The 26,515-nt window shown below is 43.9% G+C and overlaps 1 protein-coding gene and 1 long non-coding RNA gene across 2 annotated transcripts; both read left to right on the forward strand.

Moving 5' to 3' along the window:
- The first annotated feature begins 454 nt into the window (after positions 1-454).
- On the forward strand, positions 455-7,010 carry LOC149590189 (uncharacterized). Its single transcript, XM_089861792.1, has 5 exons — positions 455-475; positions 539-2,716; positions 5,741-6,029; positions 6,530-6,802; positions 7,000-7,010. Exons 2-5 carry the CDS (start codon positions 710-712, stop codon positions 7,008-7,010), a joined length of 2,580 nt encoding a protein of 859 aa, XP_089717918.1. The 5' UTR covers positions 455-475; positions 539-709.
- A 750-nt stretch (positions 7,011-7,760) lies between these two features.
- Positions 7,761-8,741, forward strand: LOC149590190 (uncharacterized). Its single transcript, XR_016379555.1, has 3 exons — positions 7,761-7,875; positions 7,940-8,089; positions 8,167-8,741. It is a non-coding gene; the product is annotated as an uncharacterized LOC149590190 (long non-coding RNA).
- Positions 8,742-26,515: the final 17,774 nt, after the last annotated feature.

A 26,515-nucleotide genomic window follows, 5' to 3' on the forward strand; every position in this document is an offset into this window, starting at 1 on the left:
AGCTCATTGGGACTATAGCTATTTAATTGGCGTGAAACCAGTTGATCACGCGAGAATTTTAAGAGATATGTTAGTTTCTAATTTTAATTATAAAAGTTGTTATCTATCTCTATAAATATGTTATCCTACAATTTTTGTTAAGCCTTGGTACCTTGCACGCTTTATTGCGCTAGCGTCATTTATAAAACGCCGATGACCCGTTTTTCCCCCATCGAATGATTTTAATGTGTACAAGTATATCATTATTGGATGTAAAATGTCGTCTGATTTACAGTAAATTTGCTATGCTTTGTATACTGCTTTAATATTTCATAAATTTTAACTTAAGAAACATTTCCATATCTGGGTAAATAAGTTTGTAAGTAGTCGTCTGGACTCGGAGAGGTAATATTTTGGTTTTCCCAACTTGTATCATTCTTTATTTGAAAAAAGTGTTGGCAATGTATATTTTTTAAATATGACGGAATTGCTGTTGGTATGATAGCGCCCAATTTGCGAAAAAAACCTTTTTTTAAACAGTTGATTCATTCTTTGATAGAATTTCGAAGGCAGAAGTTAAGTGTTAGATTTGCTCGATTAATTTTGTTCGGCAAATAATATAATTAAGCCTTACGTATTACTGAAGGAGATTGATTTTGCCAACCTGTGTGAGTATTTAAGGAGATTGATTTTGCCAACGTTTGTGAGTATTTAACTGATTAATAAGTAAATGGAGGAAGATAATAATTTAAGTAAAGAGGAAATCAGAAAACGAAAGGCAAGGGAAAGAATGAGGGCAAAAAGGTCAGATCCTGAATATAGGAAACGAGAAAATGAAAGGAGAAGAGTGTTAGCAGCTGAAAAAAAGGCTGTTTCGGGAACAGGTTCTAGCACACCCAATGTTGGTCCTACCGCGAGGCCAGTTGGCCATGATTCTGCGAAAGATGACGCATTAAATAAAAGCTCTATTGAAAGTACCGTAAGCGTAGGCATATCTATTAATGAGGAACCCAATAATGTACAAAATGATAATGCTAATATTAGTGAAATAATCGAAGGCTATGAACAAGTACCTTGTACGTCCCATGGTAATGTCTATCCCTTAGAAAGATTAAGAATCTTGAGACAAAATGAAGAATGCAGTAAGAGGGAGTCGCTAGGTAAGGGGAAAAAGCGAGAGAATGAGTCAAATTGTGAAATTGAAAATCAGGGTGGAATATTTACCAAGAAATTAAAAAGGGTTGATGAATGGTATAAAGCAAGCGAACGTGTAAGAAATCAGATAAGTAAGGCTACTGAACGCCAAGATCCAAATTATAGGGAAAGAGAACGTGTCAGAAACCAATTGTATAAGTCGGCTAAACGCCAAGATACCGAGTTTAGAGATGTTGAACGTGCTAGAAACCAGGCGGGTATGGCTGCTAAACGCCAAGATCCCGAGTTTAGAGATGTTGAACGTGCTAGAAACCAGACAGGTATGGCGGCTAAACGCCAAGATCCCGAGTATAGAGATGTTGAACGTGCTAGAAACCAGACGGGTAAGGCGGCTAAACGCCAAGATCCCGAGTTTAGAGATGTTGAACGTGCTAGAAACCAGACAGGTATGGCGGCTAAACGCCAAGATCCCGAGTATAGAGATGTTGAACGTGCTAGACAAAGATCTTCGGCCGCAGATAGGCGAGCAAACCCCTCGCTTATAGAGCAGACCTATTTTGATAGCATAAAAGATGGCCCAACGTGGCCGTGTGAAGGATGTTCAAATCTTTTTTTTAAGTCATCTGGCACCATTGTAAAGTCCATAGATTTTTTGTCAGTCCCTGGTATTGAACAAAGAGAGTTGAATGATGAAATATTTTTGTGTAGTACTTGTAATAAAAGCGTTAAGAGAAAGCAAATTCCAAAATTTTCAAGGGAAAATGGATTTGTGTTTCCTGAAATACCTGCGCAATTAAGTAACATAAGTAATTTAGAGGAAAGAATGATATCACCACGAATACCATTCATGCAAATACGAAGGTTAGGGTGTGACCAACAACGTGGTATTAAAGGAAATGTGGTTAACGTCCCTATAAATGTAGAGTCCACCGCCTCGGTTTTACCCAGGTTACCTCGAGACACGGATACTATTCAAATTGAGTTTATGAGAAGAATGCAGTATAACACACCCTATTTGTACGAAACTGTGAGACCCAAAGTCATTTTAGAGGCCCTTAACGTTCTGGTAAAAACGCCTTTGTATGTTAAACATGGAATTACCGTTAAGAGTGACATATTAGACCCCATTCCTGAAGAACTTGAATTTATTGTTGACGAAAATGACCGTCAGGTAAATCAAGTTGATGTATCAGGAGATAATCCAGTAGCGCCAATAAACGCAGAGAATGATAGCGATGATATGTGGAATGAACCCAACGAAAGTAGTTCGTTAACAGTTGGGAATCAAGACACATTATTAGTTTCTTTAAGTAATTTCTTGCCAAGTAATACCATGCATGTTAAGTTTGCTCCCGGTGAAGGTCAAACCCCAATGTCTTTACTCTTTGACGAGGATGCGGAAGAATTGTCATTCCCGAGCATTTACGTAGGTCAAAAAATGAATCTTAAGGTTAAGGGAAGTTTTGGTGATATTTTTAAATGGGAGCTTCGTAATATTGATAGGCGCTGTGCTAAAAATCCTTCGAAATTGTTTTGCTCTTTTGTCAAATTAGAAACCTTGAAAGTTAGTCAATCTATACAGGTTTGCATGAGGAAAACTAAAAGAACAGATGGGTCCAATTATACTGCTGGACGTTTAGCTTCTGCAGGTTCTCTTGATGCTTTAATTAAGCAGGATGATGGTTTTAGGGTTTTAGAAAGACTACAGAGCTCGCCTTCTTATTGGCAACACAGACAAAAGGAATTGATGGGTATGATTAGACAGCTTGGTACGGCTACCTTTTTCATAACGTTTTCGGCTGCCGAAAGTAAATGGCCTGAGCTACTGAATATTTTGAGACTAACCTCTGGGCAGGAGAGTTTACCTAACGATGATATTAATAATTTAAGTTTTTCGGAAAGGGCAAAACTGATTCAGGATGATCCTGTTACTTGCGCTAGATATTTTGACCACCGTTTTCGGGCTTTGCTTAAGGCTTTACAGAAATTAGGTCCTCTTGGCGTTATAGAAGACTATTATTTTAGAGTTGAAATACAGCAAAGAGGTTCGCCCCACCAACATGGTTTGATTTGGATAAAAGATGCTCCAAAACTTAAAAATGATCTCTCAAATGTTAAGGAAGTAGAGGAATTTATTGATAATGTTATTTCTTGTGCTGCTGAGCACAATGACGAACATTTAGATTTGTTAACACGATTACAAATTCACAAACACACAACGACTTGTAGAAAGAAGGTCGATAATAATTCCGTTTGTCGTTTTGGAATCCCGTTTCCACCTATGCCCTGAACCATAATTTACGACCCTAGTTTAAGAGAGCCTGGTAGCGTACAGGAAGAACTCAGATCTAAGGAAAGGTCAAAGAAATTGTATGAGATGTTGCAATCGAAAGAAAAAGAGTTTTGGGTAGATAGTTTTGAGGAGTTGCTAGCTAAGTTGCGTATAATTGAAGACGAGTATATTTCTGCCGTTACTTATGACCTCAAAAGGAAAACAGTTTTGTTGAAAAGACACCCCAAAGATACTAGAGTTAATCCTTACAATCCGTGCGCTTTGCGTCTTTGGCAGGCGAATATGGACATTCAATTCGTTCTTGATGCTTACGCACTGGTTATGTATATTGTATCATATATAGGAAAGTCTCAAAGAGGGATGTCTTTGCTTCTGCGCGAAGCTTCTAAACAGGCAAAAAATGATAAATGTTCAGTAAAACAGAAGTTGAAACTAATTGCTAATCAGTTCTTGAATGCCCACGAGGTAAGCGCTCAGGAAGCGGCTTACTGTGGTTTACAAATTCCTGTGTCCAGGTGCAGTCGCGCCTGTGTTTTTATAAACACCAATGCCCCTGAAAATCGTGTACACATTCTTAAGAGTCAATCTGAACTTGAAGAACTACCAGCAGACAGTAATGACGTTTTTGCCTCTGGGATGCTAGAACATTATGTTCAAAGGCCAGAGGAACTAGAGGCAATAACGTTAGCTCAATTTGGTGCCTGGTACGAATATTCCAAAGCCCGTAGAGTGACTAAAGCCGCCCACGATCATGTTGATGAGGGAGAGAGCAATGAAGTTGAAACTTGTGGTAAATGGCTGAAACTTAAAGATGAATCAGGGTTTATTAGGAAACGTGGCCGTGCTAAAATTATTAGGTACAGAAGATTCAAATTAGAAAAAGATCCCGATAACTTTTATCGTGAACAATTAATGTTGTTTAAGCCTTGGCGCGATGAAAGTAATGATATTTTGACAAAGGATATGAAATCAGAATATGAGCTTTGTCGCGAAACTATTAATGAAGTTAGGAAAGAATTTCACAATGAAATTGACGAAGAAGCCGTAGAACAGGCTGTAGCTGATTTTGAAAATGGAGAAATTCAAGTGGATGTTACTAATATCCAGCCTGAATTAGAACATAGAAATGAAGTTGATAGATCTTTAGCTATGGATGATTCCGATTTTTTAATTAATACGGTTCAAGAACCTGTAGGAAATATTAATAGAGATATTATTGATGGCAATGCCGAAAATACTGTTGCTCCGTCAATTACCTTAATTAATGACTCTGAGTACAACGCCCTTCTTAGAAAATTGAATTCCAAACAAAGAGAGATATATTACCATGTTTTGTATCATGTAAAAAGCAAAGAAACTCCGTTGCGTCTCTTTGTTACAGGGGGCGCTGGTGTGGGGAAAAGTCTTTTGATTAGTGCTATATTTGAATCTGTGTCAAGGTTTTACAACAAACAACCTGGGAGTAATCCATCGGAAGCGAAAGTAATCCGTTGCGCACCTACTGGCAAGGCTGCCTTTAACATAGGTGGGGCAACTTTGCACAGTACTTTTAGTTTACCCGTTAGCCAATTTGGTGGAAATATATCGAGATTGGAAAGTGAAACACTTCATAAATGCAGGTTACTCTATGGTCAAGTAAAACTAGTAATAATTGACGAAATTTCAATGGTTGGAGCGAAGGTGTTTAATCGGGTAAACGCTAGGTTACAAGAGATTATGGGTTGTCCTGATTATTTTGGTGGTGTGTCTGTCGTTCTAGTTGGAGACTTTAACCAATTGAGACCAGTTTGCGATTATTTCGCATTTCAAGGTCAAAGTGAGAAAGATAATCCTTACGCGTCGTTAATTGGTAACCCAATATGGGAGCAATTTGAATTTGCCGAACTTGAGGAAATTATGAGACAGAGGGATGATAAAATATTTGCTGAAGCTTTAAATAGAATGGCTGTGGGAAGTATGACTCAAAATGATATTGATTTCTTTAGTAGTCTGGAGGTAACGCCTGAGCGTGTACCCCCAAAAGAAGCGATACATCTTTTCGCCACTAACGCGGAAGTAAACCAATTTAATCAAAATAAGCTTTTAAACATGAATACGGAAAAGGCTGTTTCGGTTTCAGTAGATGTTGTCAATGGTGATCTTAGTAGTGAAGTTAAAAATAACATACTTTCCCAAGTTGAAAAGTTAGCAACGTCTGATACGTATGGTCTGCCCAAACAATTGACTCTTGCGTGTGGCGCGAGATATATGATGACCAACAATGTTGACACCTCTGACGGACTAACTAATGGCGCGACAGGTTGGTTAAGAAAGATAGAGTACGGCACAAATAGGGTCGGGGATAAAATCCCGTTCAGGGTATGGATGGAGTTTGACGATCCCAAAGTTGGGAAAATGTTGAGGCAAAAATTTCATGGTTTATATTTGAATAGTGATATTAACGCTTCGTGGACGCCTGTTGAAAAGGTCATCAAGTCGTTTAATAGAAAATGGAGACAAAATAATGCCTCAGTTTCTAGGAAACAATTGCCTTTGGTTGTTTCTGAGGCCATTACGATACATAAAAGTCAGGGTGATACTTACTCCTCGGTAGTGGTTCATTGTAAGGCTACAAAAAAAAAATTGAAAGAGCGCATTTATATGTGGCTTGTAGTAGAGCGAAAACCGCTTCCGGTTTATATATTGATGGAAAATTTAAAGTTCCTAATTCACCCAAAAACAACCTAGTAGAATTGGAACTTAAGAGGTTGCGAGACACAAAAAGCATCGAACTACCTTTCTTTCATGATCCCCTTTACATTTATGTACATAACGTGCAGTCTTTAAATGCTCATTTAGAAGATGTTTTAGCAGACAATGTAATAATGAAAAGTCAAATGTTATGTTTTGTTGAAACGTGGAAAAAAGAGACGGACGATTTTAGAGTGCCATCTTTTAAGGAAGTAGGTGGTATTTACTTGCCAAGTACGGCACGCAGAGTTGCTTTTGGTTCGTCCATATATTTAAGAGACACGCCTAAAAACGAAGTTAAAGAGATGGATACTAGAGTTTTACGAAGCGACATTCCTGTTAGAAATTCTCACGTGGAACGTTGCTGGTTAGATGTTTACATAGAAGGAGAACTTATATCTGTGGTATTGTTGTACAAATCTCCCTTAGGAAGTTTGAGAACTGTGTTTGAGGACTTTAACCCTTTGTTTGACATGAAATATGATTCGTCTATTCCAACAGTTGTGGTTGGAGATTTCAATATTAACTTTTTAAAGAGCCAAACGGCACTGAGAATGTTCTTTGATTCACATGGAATATCTCTTTTGCCGGGTCTAGAACAAAAGTATTCGACTGACTATCATTGTCAATTAGATTTGGCGTTTGGTAACAAACTTTTTCGAGACCGATACGATGCATGTTATAGAGAGTCTTATTATTCTTACCACAAGGGTATTTGCATTTTTAAAAGAACATAGTTTGAAATGGAAAAATTTATTTAAAGCAAGGTGGAGCTCCAGTGCGCCCCTTATTGACGACCTTTCTATTGTACATTGGGTTTAACTTGTTAGGATAATTTTCAGATCCTCCCTAATGCATTAAGTTTCATTGTTACCTACCTACGGCAAGGTAAAATTATTATGTATATACAAGGTTAGGCATCACGGTAGGGGCGCCAATGGAGCCGCATGTTGCTTTAAGGGTCTAAACTACGAGAAATAGGCTTGGGATCCTTGGCTAAGAAACCCACATATGGCTTGGGATCCTGTACTAAGAAACCTAAAATTAGGCTTGGGATCCTGTACTAAGAAACCTAAAATTAGGCTTGGGATCCTGTACTAAGAAACCTAAAATTAGGCTTGGGATCCTGTACTAAGAAACCTAAAATTAGGCTTGGGATCCTGTACTAAGAGACCCACTTAAGGCTTGGGATCCTTGACTAAGAGACCCACTTAAGGCTTGGGATCCTTGACTAAGAGACCCACTTAAGGCTTGGGATCCTTGACTAAGAGACCCACTTAAGGCTTGGGATCCTTGACTAAGAGACCCACACAAGGCTTGGGATCCTTGACTAAAGAACCCACATCTGACTTCAAGATTTGAAAAAAAAAATGGTAAGTATCATTATTGGAATTGACGGTCATATAAGTTTGGTATTAATCCATTTAAAAATATGGTATATTTTATGAGTAACCTGGAGGATTGGCGTAGTTCATGAGTAGCCTACAGGATTTGCGTAGTTCATGAATAACCTAGAGGTTATGCGTAGTTCATGAATAACCTAGAGGTTATGCGTAGTTCATGAATACCCTAGAGGTTATGCGTAGTTCATGAATACCCTAGAGGTGTGCGTAGTTCATGAATACCCTATAGGATATGCGTAGTTCATGAATACCCTACAGCATTGGTTTAGTTCATGGGTAACCATGGAGGACAAGGCCAACGAAATTGTAAACAAGGTATGTAATAGTGATAATTAGTTAATGGGGATAATCGTTGAGGTGATTTATTGTGGTTCTTCAGAAAATACGTCGGGAAATATATCTCAAGGCTTATCCTTAGGCTTAATAAAGGTGAAATACAACTCTCAAAACGTTAAAATGGTTGCGTCAGATGACTGAGATCTGGAGAGGCAACTGTGGGTTCATGTAAAGGCGAACCACTGAACAAAGTGTAAGTGTTGCACCAAGTTTCATAGGTTTGGTGAAGAATGGAGCAATTTTGTATAGCGTACTTTAAAAATGTTTTAGGTATGGCGAAGCGGAAATGGCTGAATAATCGGCGACAATTCAATAGTCCTAGTCGAAAATCCCCTTTTTTCGGCAAAACGCGGCCGAGGTGATTTTGAAAATGTTCCTGGCTGCGTTTTCTGCCGTTGGTAACACTGCAGCGTCCTCAAAAGTTGGCCAACGCTCAAAGCGGAAGTTGGACTTCGCCGCAATTGATCGACTAGAACTATAGTTCTAGCACGTTCAATGTTATGGGAGCAGCAAGTAGAGCAATACAAGGGCGGGCTGCATAGCGGTCTAGCAGTGGAAATACAGAAAGGAGAAAAACTTAACGCCAAGAGGCAGAGTTTTCCTATTTTGTGGAACTGGAGTCGTCTTGGTCTTTGTTATCTGAAACGTACAGCGCCAATACACCTATGTAATAGTTTCGAAAAAACGAAACTTTATGAACTACGCCTCATCTACTAGGTTATTGCTTTCTTTCGGACGCTATCCACCAAACATTCATCCTTAAACAGTCTGAAGAAGTTTTTAATATTAATAGTCCTAATTTGATTGTGGTTTTTTCCCAAATGGGTTTTCCCAGAGCCTTTTTTCCCACATGCGCAGTGGGTTTTTATGGTTCGAATTAGCTTGTATTATGACATGAATATTTGACATCCATTGCATCGTTTGTTAATGCTATTAATCAATTTATTCGTGGATAGCTCAGACGTCAGAGTGGAAAATCAATCATTTAAAAATAAGTGTTTTAATATTAATAATTCAACTGTGATTATGGTTTTTTCCCAAACGGGTTTTTCCAGAACCTTTTTTCCCATATGCGCTCTGGGTTTTTATGGTTCGAATTAGCTTGTATTATGACATGAATATTCGACATCCATTGCATCGTTTGTTAATGCTATTAATCAATTTATTCGTGGATAGCTCAGACGTCAGAGTGGAAAATCAATAATTTAAAAATAAGTGTTTCAATATTAATAATTCAACTATGATTATGGTTTTTTCCCAAATGGGTTTTCCCAGAACCTTTTTTCCCATATGCGCTGTGGGTTTTTATGGTTCGAATTTGCTTAATGTTAAATTATACTGAAGGTTCCAATATATAATGTTAAATAACTATTCATTGTTGTATATAGATAGAAACGTTGAAGTATTATAAATACTGTTCTGTTAATGGTTTTTCAAGAACCTTTTGTTCCCATATGTATTGTGGGTTTTATGGTTTTAATTAGGTTATATTTAACTTTTACTGTACAGTTTAATATTATGTTATTTATTTCTTTGTATATATTGAAGTATTGTTGAAGTGTTATAAATACTGTCTTCTGAGACTAATGTAATATTATAAATACTGTCTTCTGAGCCTAATGTACTTTCAGAATGTTATGGTCTTGAATTAAATGAAAAGTAAATAAAGTGAACGTTAAAATATATGACATCGTCCCTACATTATGTAAGATGAACCTCGTTCGGCCGTCGAAGGTAATTTAAGACAAGTAATGATGATAATATACAAGTATGAAGTCGATAAGTTTTATAATATAGGGGTAATTAAGTGACTATTTTAAAATTCAATTCCTGCACTTGCAAAGAATTAAAAAAAGCGATAGATGCATATATTTAGGTTGTTTAAGGGGTAGTGATAGTCATCTCCACTCGGAGAGGTAATATTTTGGCTTTCCCAACTTGTTACCTTACATTTGAGATCCCATAACACCGCTCCCGGGTGGGCTCGAACCACCAACCTTTTCGTTAACAGCCGAACGCGCTAACCATTGCGCCACGGAAGCCCAAAAATTAAATGGTCGTCAGGTATTGTGGAAAAACTTTGGCTTTTTACGTTACATTTGAGATCCCACAACACCGCTCCCGGGTGGGCTCGAACCACCAACCTATTGGTTAACAGCCGAACGCGATAACCATTGAGCCACGGGAGCTCAGAAATTAAATGGTTGTCACGTATTGTGGAAAAGTTTTGACTTTTTACGCTACATCTGAGACTCTACAACACCTCTCCCGGGTGGGCTCGAACCACTTACCTTTCGGTTAACAGCCGAACGCGCTAACCATTGCGCCACGGAAGCCCAAAAAATAAATGGTCGTCAGGTATTGAGGAAAAACTTTCGCTTTTCACGCTACATCTGAGACCCCACAACACCTCTCCCGGGTGGGCTCGAACCACCAACCTTTCGGTTAACAGCTGAACGCGCTAACCATTGCGCCACGGAAGCCCGAAAATTAAATGTTCGTCAGGTATTGTGGAAAAACTTTGGCTTTTTTCGTTCCATTTGATATCCCACAACACCGCTCCCGGGTGGGCTCGAACCACTAACCTATTGGTTAACAGCCGAACGCGATAACCATTGCGCCACGGATGCCCAAAAATTAAAAGGTCGTCAGGTATCGTGGAAAAACTTTGGCTTTTTACGTTACATTTGAGACTTCACAACACCGCTCCCGGGTGGGCTCGAACCACCAATCTTTTGGTTAACAGCCGAACGCGCTAACCATGGAGCCAAAGAAGCTCGGAAATGAAATGGTCTTCAGCTATTGTGGAAAAACTCTGACTTTTTTCCTTACATTTGAGATCCCATAACACCGCTCCCGGGTGTGCTCGAACCACCAACCTTTTGGTTAACAGCCGAACGCGCTAACCATTGCGCCACGGAAGCCCAAAAAATAAATGGTCGTCAGGTATTGTGGAAAAACTTTGGCTTTTTACGCTACATTTGAGACTTCACAACACCGCTCCCGGGTGGGCTCGAACCACCAACCTTTCGGTTAACAGCCGAACGCACTAACCATTGCGCTACGGAAGCCCAAAAAATAAATGGTCGTCAGGTATTGTGGAAAAACTCTGACTTTTTACGTTACATTTGAGATCCCATAACACCGCTCCCGTGTGGGCTCGAACCACCAACCTATTGGTTAAAAGCCGAACGCTCTAACCAATGAGCCACGGAAGCTCAGAAATTAAATGGTTGTCAGGTATTGTGGAAAAGTTATGACTTTTAACGCTACATCTGAGACTCCACAACACCTCTCTCGGGTGGGCTCGAACCACCAACCTTTTGGTTAACATCCGAACGTGCTAACCATGGAGCCAAAGAAGCTCAGAAATGAAATGGTCTTCAGCTATTGTGGAAAAACTCTGACTTTTTACCTTACATTTGAGATCCCATAACACCGCTCCCGGGTGGGCTCGAACCACCAACCTTTTGGTTAACAGCCGAACGCGCTAACCATTGCGCCACGGAAGCCCAAAAAATAAATGGTCGTCAGGTATTGAGGAAAAACTTTGGCTTTTTACGTTACATTTGAGACTTCACAACACCGCTCACGGGTGGGCTCGAACCACCAACCTTTCGGTTAACAGCCGAGCGCGCTAACCATTGAGCCACGGAATCTCAGAAATTAAATGGTTGTCAGGTATTGTGGAAAAGTTGTGAGTTTTCACGCTACATCTGAGACCCCACAACACCTCTCCCGGGTGGGATCGAACCACCAACCTTTCGGTTAACAGCTGAACGCGCTAACCATTGCGCCACGGAAGCCCAAAAATTAAATGTTTGTCAGGTATTGTGGAAAAACTTTAGCTTTTTTCGTTCCATTTGATATCCCACAACACCGCTCCCGGGTGGGCTCGAACCACTTACCTTTCGGTTAACAGCCGAACGCGCTAACCATTGCGCCACGGAAGCCCAAAAAATAAATGGTCGTCAGGTATTGAGGAAAAACTTTGGCTTTTCACGCTACATTTGAGACTTCACAACACCGCTCCCGGGTGGGCTCGAACCACCAATCTTTTGGTTAACAGCCGAACGCGCTAACCATTGCGCCACGGAAGCCCAAAAATTAAATGTTCGTCAGGTATTGTGGAAAAACTCTGACTTTTTACGTTACATTTGAGATCCCATAACACCGCTCCCGGGTGGGCTCGAACCACCAACCTTTTGGTTAACAGCCGAACGCGCTAACCATTGCGCCACGGAAGCCCAAAAATTAAATGGTCGTCAGGTATTGTGGAAAAACTTTGGCTTTTTACGTTACATTTGAGATCCCACAACACCGCTCCCGGGTCTGCTCGAACCACCAACCTATTGGTTAACAGCCGAACGCTCTAACCATTGAGCCACGGAAGCTCAGAAATTAAATGGTTGTCAGGTATTGTGGAAAAGTTATGACTTTTCACGCTACATCTGAGACTCCACAACACCTCTCCCGGGTGGGCCGAACCACCAACCTTTTGGTTAACATCCGAACGCGCTAACCATGGAGCCAAAGAAGCTCAGAAATGAAATGGTCTTCAGCTATTGTGGAAAAACTCTGACTTTTTACCTTACATTTGAGATCCCATAACACCGCTCCCGGGTGGGCTCGAACCACCAACCTTTTCGTTAACAGCCGAACGCGCTAACCATTGCGCCACGGGAGCTCAGAAATTAAATGGTTGTCACGTATTGTGGAAAAGTTTTGACTTTTTACGCTACATCTGAGACTCTACAACACCTCTCCCGGGTGGGCTCGAACCACTTACCTTTCGGTTAACAGCCGAACGCGCTAACCATTGCGCCACGGAAGCCCAAAAAATAAATGGTCGTCAGGTATTGAGGAAAAACTTTGGCTTTTTACGTTACATTTGAGACTTCACAACACCGCTCACGGGTGGGCTCGAACCACCAACCTTTCGGTTAACAGCCGAGCGCGCTAACCATTGAGCCACGGAATCTCAGAAATTAAATGGTTGTCAGGTATTGTGGAAAAGTTGTGAGTTTTCACGCTACATCTGAGACCCCACAACACCTCTCCCGGGTGGGATCGAACCACCAACCTTTCGGTTAACAGCTGAACGCGCTAACCATTGCGCCACGGAAGCCCGAAAATTAAATGTTCGTCAGGTATTGTGGAAAAACTATGATTTTTCGTTCCATTTGATATCCCACAACACCGCTCCCGGGTGGGCTCGAACCACCAATCTTTTGGTTAACAGCCGAACGCGCTAACCATGGAGCCAAAGAAGCTCGGAAATGAAATGGTCTTCAGCTATTGTGGAAAAACTCTGACTTTTTTCCTTACACTTGAGATCCCATATCACCGCTCCCGGGTGTGCTCGAACCACCAACCTATTGGTTAAAAGCCGAACGCTCTAACCAATGAGCCACGGAAGCTCAGAAATTAAATGGTTGTCAGGTATTGTGGAAAAGTTATGACTTTTCACGCTACATCTGAGACTCCATAACACCTCTCCCGGGTGGGCTCGAACCACCAACCTTTTGGTTAACATCCGAACGCACTAACCATTGCGCTACGGAAGCCCAAAAAATAAATGGTCGTCAGGTATTGTGGAAAAACTTTGGCTTTTTACGTTACATTTGAGATCCCACAACACCGCTCCCGGATGGGGTCGAACAACCAACCTATTGGTTAACAGCCGAACGCTCTAACCATTGAGCCACGGAAGCTCAGAAACTAAATGGTTGTCAGGTATTGTGGAAAAGTTATGACTTTTCACGCTACATCTGAGACTCCACAACACCTCTCCCGGGTGGGCTCGAACCACCAACCTTTTTGTGGAAAAGTTTTGAATTTCACGCTACATCTGAGACCCCACAACACCTCTCCCGGGTGGGCTCGAACCACCAACCTTTCGGTTAACAGCTGAACGCGCTAACCATAGCGCCACGGAAGCCCAAAAATAAAATGTTCGTCAGGTATTGTGGAAAAACTCTGACTTTTTACGTTACATTTGAGATCCCATAACACCGCTCCCGTGTGGGCTCGAACCACCAACCTATTGGTTAAAAGGCGAACGCTCTAACCAATGAGCCACGGAAGCTCAGAAATTAAATGGTTGTCAGGCATTGTGGAAAAGTTATGACTTTTCACGCTACATCTGAGACTCCACAACACCTCTCCCGGGTGGGCTCGAACCACCAACCTTTCGGTTAACAGCCGAACGCGCTAACCATTGCGCTACGGAAGCCCAAGAAATAAAAGGTCGTCAGGTATTGTGGAAAAACTTTGGCTTTTTAAGTTACATTTGAGACTTCACAACACCGCTCCCGGGTGGGCTCGAACCACCAACCTTTCGGTTAACAGCCGAACGAGCTAACCATTGCGCTACGGAAGCCCAAAAAATAAATGGTTGTCAGGTATTGAGGAAAAATTATGACTTTTCACGCTACATCTGAGACCCCACAACACTTCTCCTGGGTGGGCTCCAACCACCAACCTTTTGGTTAACATCCGAACGCGCTAACCATGGAGCCAAAGAAGCTCAGAAATGAAATGGTCTTCAGCTATTGTGGAAAAACTCTGACTTTTACCTTACATTTGAGATCCCACAACACCGCTCCCGGATGGGCTCGAACAACCAACCTATTGGTTAACAGCCGAACGCTCTAACCATTGAGCCACGGAAGCTCAGAAATTAAATGGTTGTCAGGTATTGTGGAAAAGTTATGACTTTTCACGCTACATCTGAGACTCCACAACACCTCTCCCGGGTGGGCTCGAACCACCAACCTTTTTGTGGAAAAGTTTTGACTTTTCACGCTACATCTGAGACCCCACAACACCTCTCCCGGGTGGGCTCGAACCACCAACCTTTCGGTTAACAGCTGAACGCGCTAACCATAGCGCCACGGAAGCCCAAAAATAAAATGTTCGTCAGGTATTGTGGAAAAACTTTGGCTTTTTACGTTACATTTGAGATCCCACTACACCGCTCCCGGTTGGGCTCGAACCACCAACCTATTGGTTAACAGCCGAACGCTCTAACCATTGAGCCACGGAAGCTCAGAAATTAAATGGTCTTCAGCTATTGTGGAAAAACTCTGACTTTTTACCTTACATTTGAGATCCCATAACACCGCTCCCGGGTGGGCTCGAACCACCAACCTTTCGGTTAACAGCCGAACGCGCTAACCATTGCGCTACGGAAGCCCAAGAAATAAAAGGTCGTCAGGTATTGTGGAAAAACTTTGGCTTTTTAAGTTACATTTGAGACTTCACAACACCGCTCCCGGGTGGGCTCGAACCACCAACCTTTCGGTTAACAGCCGAACGAGCTAACCATTGCGCTACGGAAGCCCAAAAAATAAATGGTTGTCAGGTATTGAGGAAAATTATGACTTTTCACGCTACATCTGAGACCCCACAACACTTCTCCTGGGTGGGCTCCAACCACCAACCTTTTGGTTAACATCCGAACGCGCTAACCATGGAGCCAAAGAAGCTCAGAAATGAAATGGTCTTCAGCTATTGTGGAAAAACTCTGACTTTTACCTTACATTTGAGATCCCATAACACCGCTCCCGGGTGGGCTCGAACCACCAACATTTTGGTTAACAGCCAAACGCGCTAACCATTGCGCCACGGAAGCCCAAAAATTAAATGGTCGTCAGGTATTGTGGAAAAACTTTGGCTTTTTACGTTACATTTGAGATCCCACAACACCGCTCCCGGATGGGCTCGAACAACCAACCTATTGGTTAACAGCCGAACGCTCTAACCATTGAGCCACGGAAGCTCAGAAATTAAATGGTTGTCAGGTATTGTGGAAAAGTTATGACTTTTCACGCTACATCTGAGACTCCACAACACCTCTCCCGGGTGGGCTCGAACCACCAACCTTTTTGTGGAAAAGTTTTGAATTTCACGCTACATCTGAGACCCCACAACACCTCTCCCGGGTGGGCTCGAACCACCAACCTTTCGGTTAACAGCTGAACGCGCTAACCATAGCGCCACGGAAGCCCAAAAATAAAATGTTCGTCAGGTATTGTGGAAAAACTTTGGCTTTTTACGTTACATTTGAGATCCCACTACACCGCTCCCGGTTGGGCTCGAACCACCAACCTATTGGTTAACAGCCGAACGCTCTAACCATTGAGCCACGGAAGCTCAGAAATTAAATGGTTGTCAGGTATTGTGGGAAAACTTTGGCTTTTTACGTTACATTTGAGATCTCACAACACCACTCCCGGGTGGGCTCGAACCACCAACCTATTGGTTAACAGCCGAACGCGATAACCATTGAGCCATGGGAGCTCAGAAATTAAATGGTTGTCACGTATTGTGGAAAAACTTTGGCTTTTTACGTTACATTTGAGACTTCACAACACCGCTCCCGGGTGGGCTCGAACCACCAACCTTTGGGTTAACAGCCGAACGCGCTAACCATTGCGCTACGGAAGCCCAAAAAATAAATGGTCGTCAGGTATTGTGGAAAAACTTTGGCTTTTTAAGTTACATTTGAGACTCCACAACACCTCTCCCGGGTGGGCTCGAACCACCAACCTTTCGGTTAACATCCGAACGCGCTAACCATGGAGCCAAAGAAGCTCAGAAATGAAATGGTCTTCAGCTATTGTGGAAAAACTCTGACTTTTACCTTACATTTGAGATCCCATAACACCGCTCCCGGGTGGGCTCGAACCACCAACATTTTGGTTAACAGCCAAACGCGCTAACCATTGCGCCACGGAAGCCCAAAAATTAAATGGTCGTCAGGTATTGTGGAAAAAGTTTGGCTTTTTACGTTACATTTGAGATCCCACAACACCGCTCCCGGATGGGCTCGAACAACCAACCTATTGGTTAACAGCCGAACGCTCTAACCATTGAGCCACGGAAGCTCAGAAATTAAATGGTTGTCAGGTATTGTGGAAAAGTTATGACTTTTCACGCTACATCTGAGACTCCACAACACCTCTCCCGGGTGGGCTCGAACCACCAACCTTTTTGTGGAAAAGTTTTGACTTTTCACGCTACATCTGAGACCCCACAACACCTCTCCCGGGTGGGCTCGAACCACCAACCTTTCGGTTAACAGCTGAACGCGCTAACCATAGCGCCACGGAAGCCCAAAAATAAAATGTTCGTCACGTATTGTGGAAAAACTTTGGCTTTTTACGTTACATTTGAGATCCCACTACACCGCTCCCGGTTGGGCTCGAACCACCAACCTATTGGTTAACAGCCGAACGCTCTAACCATTGAGCCACGGAAGCTCAGAAATTAAATGGTTGTCAGGTATTGTGGGAAAACTTTGGCTTTTTACGTTACATTTGAGATCTCACAACACCACTCCCGGGTGGGCTCGAACCACCAACCTATTGGTTAACAGCCGAACGCGATAACCATTGAGCCATGGGAGCTCAGAAATTAAATGGTTGTCAGGTATTGTGGAAAAACTTTGGCTTTTTACGTTACATTTGAGACTTCACAACACCGCTCCCGGGTGGGCTCGAACCACCAACCTTTGGGTTAACAGCCGAACCCGCTAACCATTGCGCTACGGAAGCCCAAAAAATAAATGGTCGTCAGGTATTGTGGAAAAACTTTGGCTTTTTAAGTTACATTTGAGACTCCACAACACCTCTCCCGGGTGGGCTCGAACCACCAACCTTTCGGTTAACATCCGAACGCGCTAACCATGGGGCCAAAGAAGCTCAGAAATGAAATGGTCTTCAGCTATTGTGGAAAAACTCTGACTTTTACCTTACATTTGAGATCCCATAACACCGCTCCCGGGTGGGCTCGAACCACCAACATTTTGGTTAACAGCCAAACGCGCTAACCATTGCGCCACGGAAGCCCAAAAATTAAATGGTCGTCAGGTATTGTGGAAAAACTTTGGCTTTTTACGTTACATTTGAGATCCCACAACACCGCTCCCGGATGGGCTCGAACAACCAACCTATTGGTTAACAGCCGAACGCTCTAACCATTGAGCCACGGAAGCTCAGAAATTAAATGGTTGTCAGGTATTGTGGAAAAGTTATGACTTTTCACGCTACATCTGAGACTCCACAACACCTCTCCCGGGTGGGCTCGAACCACCAACCTTTTAGTGGAAAAGTTTTGACTTTTCACGCTACATCTGAGACCCCACAACACCTCTCCCGGGTGGGCTCGAACCACCAACCTTTCGGTTAACAGCTGAACGCGCTAACCATAGCGCCACGGAAGCCCAAAAATAAAATGTTCGTCACGTATTGTGGAAAAACTTTGGCTTTTTACGTTACATTTGAGATCCCACTACACCGCTCCCGGTTGGGCTCGAACCACCAACCTATTGGTTAACAGCCGAACGCTCTAACCATTGAGCCACGGAAGCTCAGAAATTAAATGGTTGTCAGGTATTGTGGGAAAACTTTGGCTTTTTACGTTACATTTGAGATCTCACAACACCACTCCCGGGTGGGCTCGAACCACCAACCTATTGGTTAACAGCCGAACGCGATAACCATTGAGCCATGGGAGCTCAGAAATCAAATGGTTGTCACGTATTGTGGAAAAACTTTGGCTTTTTACGTTACATTTGAGACATCACAACACCGCTCCCGGGTGGGCTCGAACCACCAACCTTTGGGTTAACAGCCGAACGCGCTAACCATTGCGCTACGGAAGCCCAAAAAATAAATGGTCGTCAGGTATTGTGGAAAAACTTTGGCTTTTTAAGTTACATTTGAGATCCCACAACACCGCTCCCGGATGGGCTCGAACAACCAACCTATTGGTTAACAGCCGAACGCTCTAACCATTGAGCCTCGGAAGCTCAGAAATTAAATGGTTGTCAGGTATTGTGGAAAAGTTATGACTTTTCACGCTACATCTGAGACTCCACAACACCTCTCCCGGGTGGGCTCGAACCACCAACCTTTTTGTGGAAAAGTTTTGACTTTTCACGCTACATCTGAGACCCCACAACACCTCTCCCGGGTGGGCTCGAACCACCAACCTTTCGGTTAACAGCTGAACGCGCTAACCATAGCGCCACGGAAGCCCAAAAATAAAATGTTCGTCAGGTATTGTGGAAAAACTTTGGCTTTTTACGTTACATTTGAGATCCCACTACACCGCTCCCGGTTGGGCTCGAACCACCAACCTATTGGTTAACAGCCGAACGCTCTAACCATTGAGCCACGGAAGCTCAGAAATTAAATGGTTGTCAGGTATTGTGGGAAAACTTTGGCTTTTTACGTTACATTTGAGATCTCACAACACCACTCCCGGGTGGGCTCGAACCACCAACCTATTGGTTAACAGCCGAACGCGATAACCATTGAGCCATGGGAGCTCAGAAATTAAATGGTTGTCAGGTATTGTGGAAAAACTTTGGCTTTTTACGTTACATTTGAGACTTCACAACACCGCTCCCGGGTGGGCTCGAACCACCAACCTTTGGGTTAACAGCCGAACGCGCTAACCATTGCGCTACGGAAGCCCAAAAAATAAATGGTCGTCAGGTATTGTGGAAAAACTTTGGCTTTTTAAGTTACATTTGAGACTCCACAACACCTCTCCCGGGTGGGCTCGAACCACCAACCTTTCGGTTAACATCCGAACGCGCTAACCATGGAGCCAAAGAAGCTCAGAAATGAAATGGTCTTCAGCTATTGTGGAAAAACTCTGACTTTTACCTTACATTTGAGATCCCATAACACCGCTCCCGGGTGGGCTCGAACCACCAACATTTTGGTTAACAGCCAAACGCGCTAACCATTGCGCCACGGAAGCCCAAAAATTAAATGGTCGTCAGGTATTGTGGAAAAACTTTGGCTTTTTACGTTACATTTGAGATCCCACAACACCGCTCCCGGATGGGCTCGAACAACCAACCTATTGGTTAACAGCCGAACGCTCTAACCATTGAGCCACGGAAGCTCAGAAATTAAATGGTTGTCAGGTATTGTGGAAAAGTTATGACTTTTCACGCTACATCTGAGACTCCACAACACCTCTCCCGGGTGGGCTCGAACCACCAACCTTTTAGTGGAAAAGTTTTGACTTTTCACGCTACATCTGAGACCCCACAACACCTCTCCCGGGTGGGCTCGACCACCAACCTTTCGGTTAACAGCTGAACGCGCTAACCATAGCGCCACGGAAGCCCAAAAATAAAATGTTCGTCAGGTATTGTGGAAAAACTTTGGCTTTTTACGTTACATTTGAGATCCACTACACCGCTCCCGGTTGGACTCGAACCACCAACCTATTGGTTAACAGCCGAACGCTCTAACCATTGAGCCACGGAAGCTCAGAAATTAAATGGTTGTCAGGTATTGTGGGAAAACTTTGGCTTTTTACGTTACATTTGAGATCTCACAACACCACTCCCGGGTGGGCTCGAACCACCAACCTATTGGTTAACAGCCGAACGCGATAACCATTGAGCCATGGGAGCTCAGAAATTGAATGGTTGTCACGTATTGTGGAAAAACTTTGGCTTTTTACGTTACATTTGAGACTTCACAACAACGCTCCCGGGTGGGCTCGAACCACCAACCTTTGGGTTAACAGCCGAACGCGCTAACCATTGCGCTACGGAAGCCCAAAAAATAAATGGTCGTCAGGTATTGTGGAAAAACTTTGGCTTTTTACGTTACATTTGAGACTTCACAACACCTCTCCCGGGTAGGCTCGAACCACCAACCTTTCGGTTAACATCCGAACTAGCTAACCATGGAGCCAAAGAACCTCAGAAATGAAATAGTCTTCAGCTATTGTGGAAAAACTCTGACTTTTTACGTTTCATTTGAGATCCCATAACACCGCTCCCGTGTGGGCTCGAACCACCAACCTATTGGTTAACAGCCGAACGCGATAACCATTGAGCCACGGGAGCTCAGAAATTAAATAGTTGTCACGTATTGTGGAAAAGTTTTGACTTTTTACGCTACATCTGAGACTCCACAACACCTCTTCCGGGTGGGCTCGAACCACCAACCTTTCGGTTAACAGCCGAACGCGCTAACCATTGAGCCACGGAATCTCAGAAATTAAATGGTTGTCAGGTATTGTGGAAAAACTTTGGCTTTTTACGTTACATTTGAGATCCCACAACACCGCTCCCGTGTGGGCTCGAACCACCAACCTATTGGTTAACAGCCGAACGCGATAACCATTGAGCCACGGAAGCTCAGAAATTAAATGGTTGTCAGGTATTGTGGAAAAGTTATGACTTTTCACGCTACATCTGAGACTCCACAACACCTCTCCCGGGTGGGCTCGAACCACCAACCTTTTGGTTAACAGCCGAACGCGCTTACCATTGCGCCACGGAAGCCCAAACATTAAATGTTCGTCAGGTATTGTGGAAAAACTCTGACTTTTTACGTTACATTTGAGATCCCATAACACCTCTCCCGGCTGAGCTCGAACCACCAACCTTTCGGTTAACAGCCGAACGCACTAACCATTGCGCCACGGAAGCCCAAAAAAAAATGTTCGTCAGGTATTGTGGAAAAAAATTGCCTTTTTACGTTACATTTGAGACTTCACAACACCGCTCCCGGGTGGGCTCGAACCACCAACCTATTGGTTAACAGCCGAACGCGCTAACCATTGAGCCACGGAAGCTCAGAAATTGAAAGGTTGTCAGGTATTGTGGAAAAGTTATGACTTTTCACGCTACATCTGAGACCCCACAAAACCTCTCCCGGGTGGGCTCGAACCACCAACCTTTTGGTTAACAGCCGAACGCGCTTACCATTGCGCCACGGAAGCCCAAACATTAAATGTTCGTCAGGTATTTTGGAAAAACTCTGACTTTTTACGTTACATTTGAGATCCCATAACACCTCTCCCGGCTGAGCTCGAACCACCAACCTTTCGGTTAACAGCCGAACGCACTAACCATTGCGCCACGGAAGCCCAAAAAAAAAATGTTCGTCAGGTATTGTGGAAAAACTTTGCCTTTTTACGTTACATTTGAGACTTCACAACACCGCTCCCGGGTGGGCTCGAACCACCAATCTTTTGGTTAACAGCCGAACGCGCTAACCATGGAGCCAAAGAAGCTCGGAAATGAAATGGTCTTCAGCTATTGTGGAAAAACTCTGACTTTTTACCTTACATTTGAGATCCGATAACACCGCTCCCGGGTGGGCTCGAACCACCAACCTTTTGGTTAACAGCCGAACGCGCTAACCATTGCGCCACGGAAGCCCAAAAAATAAATGGTCGTCAGGTATTGAGGAAAAACTTTGGCTTTTTACGTTACATTTGAGACTTCACAACACCGCTCACGGGTGGGCTCGAACCACCAATCTTTTGGTTAACAGCCGAACGCGCTAACCATGGAGCCAAAGAAGCTCGGAAATGAAATGGTCTTCAGCTATTGTGGAAAAACTCTGACTTTTTTCCTTACATTTGAGATCCCATAACACCGCTCCCGTGTGGGCTCGAACCACCAACCTATTGGTTAAAAGCCGAACGCTCTAACCAATGAGCCACGGAAGCTCAGAAATTAAATGGTTGTCAGGTATTGTGGAAAAGTTATGACTTTTAACGCTACATCTGAGACTCCACAACACCTCTCTCGGGTGGGCTCGAACCACCAACCTTTTGGTTAACATCCGAACGTGCTAACCATGGAGCCAAAGAAGCTCAGAAATGAAATGGTCTTCAGCTATTGTGGAAAAACTCTGACTTTTTACCTTACATTTGAGATCCGATAACACCGCTCCCGGGTGGGCTCGAACCACCAACCTTTTGGTTAACAGCCGAACGCGCTAACCATTGCGCCACGGAAGCCCAAAAAATAAATGGTCGTCAGGTATTGAGGAAAAACTTTGGCTTTTTACGTTACATTTGAGACTTCACAACACCGCTCACGGGTGGGCTCGAACCACCAACCTTTCGGTTAACAGCCGAGCGCGCTAACCATTGAGCCACGGAATCTCAGAAATTAAATGGTTGTCAGGTATTGTGGAAAAGTTGTGAGTTTTCACGCTACATCTGAGACCCCACAACACCTCTCCCGGGTGGGATCGAACCACCAACCTTTCGGTTAACAGCTGAACGCGCTAACCATTGCGCCACGGAAGCCCGAAAATTAAATGTTCGTCAGGTATTGTGGAAAAACTTTAGCTTTTTTCGTTCCATTTGATATCCCACAACACCGCTCCCGGGTGGGCTCGAACCACTTACCTTTCGGTTAACAGCCGAACGCGCTAACCATTGCGCCACGGAAGCCCAAAAAATAAATGGTCGTCAGGTATTGAGGAAAAACTTTGGCTTTTCACGCTACATTTGACACTTCACAACACCGCTCCCGGGTGGGCTCGAACCACCAATCTTTTGGTTAACAGCCGAACGCGCTAACCATTGCGCCACGGAAGCCCAAAAATTAAATGTTCGTCAGGTATTGTGGAAAAACTCTGACTTTTTACGTTACATTTGAGATCCCATAACACCGCTCCCGGGTGGGCTCGAACCACCAACCTTTTGGTTAACAGCCGAACGCGCTAACCATTGCGCCACGGAAGCCCAAAAATTAAATGGTCGTCAGGTATTGTGGAAAAACTTTGGCTTTTTACGTTACATTTGAGATCCCACAACACCGCTCCCGGGTCTGCTCGAACCACCAACCTATTGGTTAACAGCCGAACGCTCTAACCATTGAGCCACGGAAGCTCAGAAATTAAATGGTTGTCAGGTATTGTGGAAAAGTTATGACTTTTCACGCTACATCTGAGACTCCACAACACCTCTCCCGGGTGGGCCGAACCACCAACCTTTTGGTTAACATCCGAACGCGCTAACCATTGCGCCACGGAAGCCCAAAAATTAAATGGTCGTCAGGTATTGTGGAAAAACTTTGGCTTTTTACGTTACATTTGAGATCCCACAACACCGCTCCCGGGTCTGCTCGAACCACCAACCTATTGGTTAACAGCCGAACGCTCTAACCATTGAGCCACGGAAGCTCAGAAATTAAATGGTTGTCAGGTATTGTGGAAAAGTTATGACTTTTCACGCTACATCTGAGACTCCACAACACCTCTCCCGGGTGGGCCGAACCACCAACCTTTTGGTTAACATCCGAACGCGCTAACCATGGAGCCAAAGAAGCTCAGAAATGAAATGGTCTTCAGCTATTGTGGAAAAACTCTGACTTTTTACCTTACATTTGAGATCCCATAACACCGCTCCCGGGTGGGCTCGAACCACCAACCTTTTCGTTAACAGCCGAACGCGCTAACCATTGCGCCACGGGAGCTCAGAAATTAAATGGTTGTCACGTATTGTGGAAAAGTTTTGACTTTTTACGCTACATCTGAGACTCTACAACACCTCTCCCGGGTGGGCTCGAACCACTTACCTTTCGGTTAACAGCCGAACGCGCTAACCATTGCGCCACGGAAGCCCAAAAAATAAATGGTCGTCAGGTATTGAGGAAAAACTTTGGCTTTTTACGTTACATTTGAGACTTCACAACACCGCTCACGGGTGGGCTCGAACCACCAACCTTTCGGTTAACAGCCGAGCGCGCTAACCATTGAGCCACGGAATCTCAGAAATTAAATGGTTGTCAGGTATTGTGGAAAAGTTGTGAGTTTTCACGCTACATCTGAGACCCCACAACACCTCTCCCGGGTGGGATCGAACCACCAACCTTTCGGTTAACAGCTGAACGCGCTAACCATTGCGCCACGGAAGCCCGAAAATTAAATGTTCGTCAGGTATTGTGGAAAAACTTTGGCTTTTTTCGTTCCATTTGATATCCCACAACACCGCTCCCGGGTGGGCTCGAACCACCAATCTTTTGGTTAACAGCCGAACGCGCTAACCATGGAGCCAAAGAAGCTCAGAAATGAAATGGTCTTCAGCTATTGTGGAAAAACTCTGACTTTTTACCTTACATTTGAGATCCCATAACACCGCTCCCGGGTGGGCTCGAACCACCAACCTTTTGGTTAACAGCCGAACGCGCTAACCATTGCGCCACGGAAGCCCAAAAAATAAATGGTCGTCAGGTATTGAGGAAAAACTTTGGCTTTTTACGTTACATTTGAGACTTCACAACACCGCTCACGGGTGGGCTCGAACCACCAACCTTTCGGTTAACAGCCGAGCGCGCTAACCATTGAGCCACGGAATCTCAGAAATTAAATGGTTGTCAGGTATTGTGGAAAAGTTGTGAGTTTTCACGCTACATCTGAGACCCCACAACACCTCTCCCGGGTGGGATCGAACCACCAACCTTTCGGTTAACAGCTGAACGCGCTAACCATTGCGCCACGGAAGCCCGAAAATTAAATGTTCGTCAGGTATTGTGGAAAAACTTTAGCTTTTTTCGTTCCATTTGATATCCCACAACACCGCTCCCGGGTGGGCTCGAACCACTTACCTTTCGGTTAACAGCCGAACGCGCTAACCATTGCGCCACGGAAGCCCAAAAAATAAATGGTCGTCAGGTATTGAGGAAAAACTTTGGCTTTTCACGCTACATTTGAGACTTCACAACACCGCTCCCGGGTGGGCTCGAACCACCAATCTTTTGGTTAACAGCCGAACGCGCTAACCATTGCGCCACGGAAGCCCAAAAATTAAATGTTCGTCAGGTATTGTGGAAAAACTCTGACTTTTTACGTTACATTTGAGATCCCATAACACCGCTCCCGGGTGGGCTCGAACCACCAACCTTTTGTTAACAGCCGAACGCGCTAACCATTGCGCCACGGAAGCCCAAAAATTAAATGGTCGTCAGGTATTGTGGAAAAACTTTGGCTTTTTACGTTACATTTGAGATCCCACAACACCGCTCCCGGGTCTGCTCGAACCACCAACCTATTGGTTAACAGCCGAACGCTCTAACCATTGAGCCACGGAAGCTCAGAAATTAAATGGTTGTCAGGTATTGTGGAAAAGTTATGACTTTTCACGCTACATCTGAGACTCCACAACACTTCTCCCAGGTGGGCCGAACCACCAACCTTTTGGTTAACATCCGAACGCGCTAACCATGGAGCCAAAGAAGCTCAGAAATGAAATGGTCTTCAGCTATTGTGGAAAAACTCTGACTTTTTACCTTACATTTGAGATCCCATAACACCGCTCCCGGGTGGGCTCGAACCACCAACCTTTTCGTTAACAGCCGAACGCGCTAACCATTGCGCCACGGGAGCTCAGAAATTAAATGGTTGTCACGTATTGTGGAAAAGTTTTGACTTTTTACGCTACATCTGAGACTCTACAACACCTCTCCCGGGTGGGCTCGAACCACTTACCTTTCGGTTAACAGCCGAACGCGCTAACCATTGCGCCACGGAAGCCCAAAAAATAAATGGTCGTCAGGTATTGAGGAAAAACTTTGGCTTTTTACGTTACATTTGAGACTTCACAACACCGCTCACGGGTGGGCTCGAACCACCAACCTTTCGGTTAACAGCCGAGCGCGCTAACCATTGAGCCACGGAATCTCAGAAATTAAATGGTTGTCAGGTATTGTGGAAAAGTTGTGAGTTTTCACGCTACATCTGAGACCCCACAACACCTCTCCCGGGTGGGATCGAACCACCAACCTTTCGGTTAACAGCTGAACGCGCTAACCATTGCGCCACGGAAGCCCGAA

This window comes from Phalangium opilio, unplaced genomic scaffold (assembly GCF_054372755.1).
Source record: "Phalangium opilio isolate 3A_F unplaced genomic scaffold, DU_Popi_V2 ptg000505l_1, whole genome shotgun sequence".
NCBI classification, from domain to species: Eukaryota; Metazoa; Arthropoda; class Arachnida; order Opiliones; family Phalangiidae; genus Phalangium; species Phalangium opilio.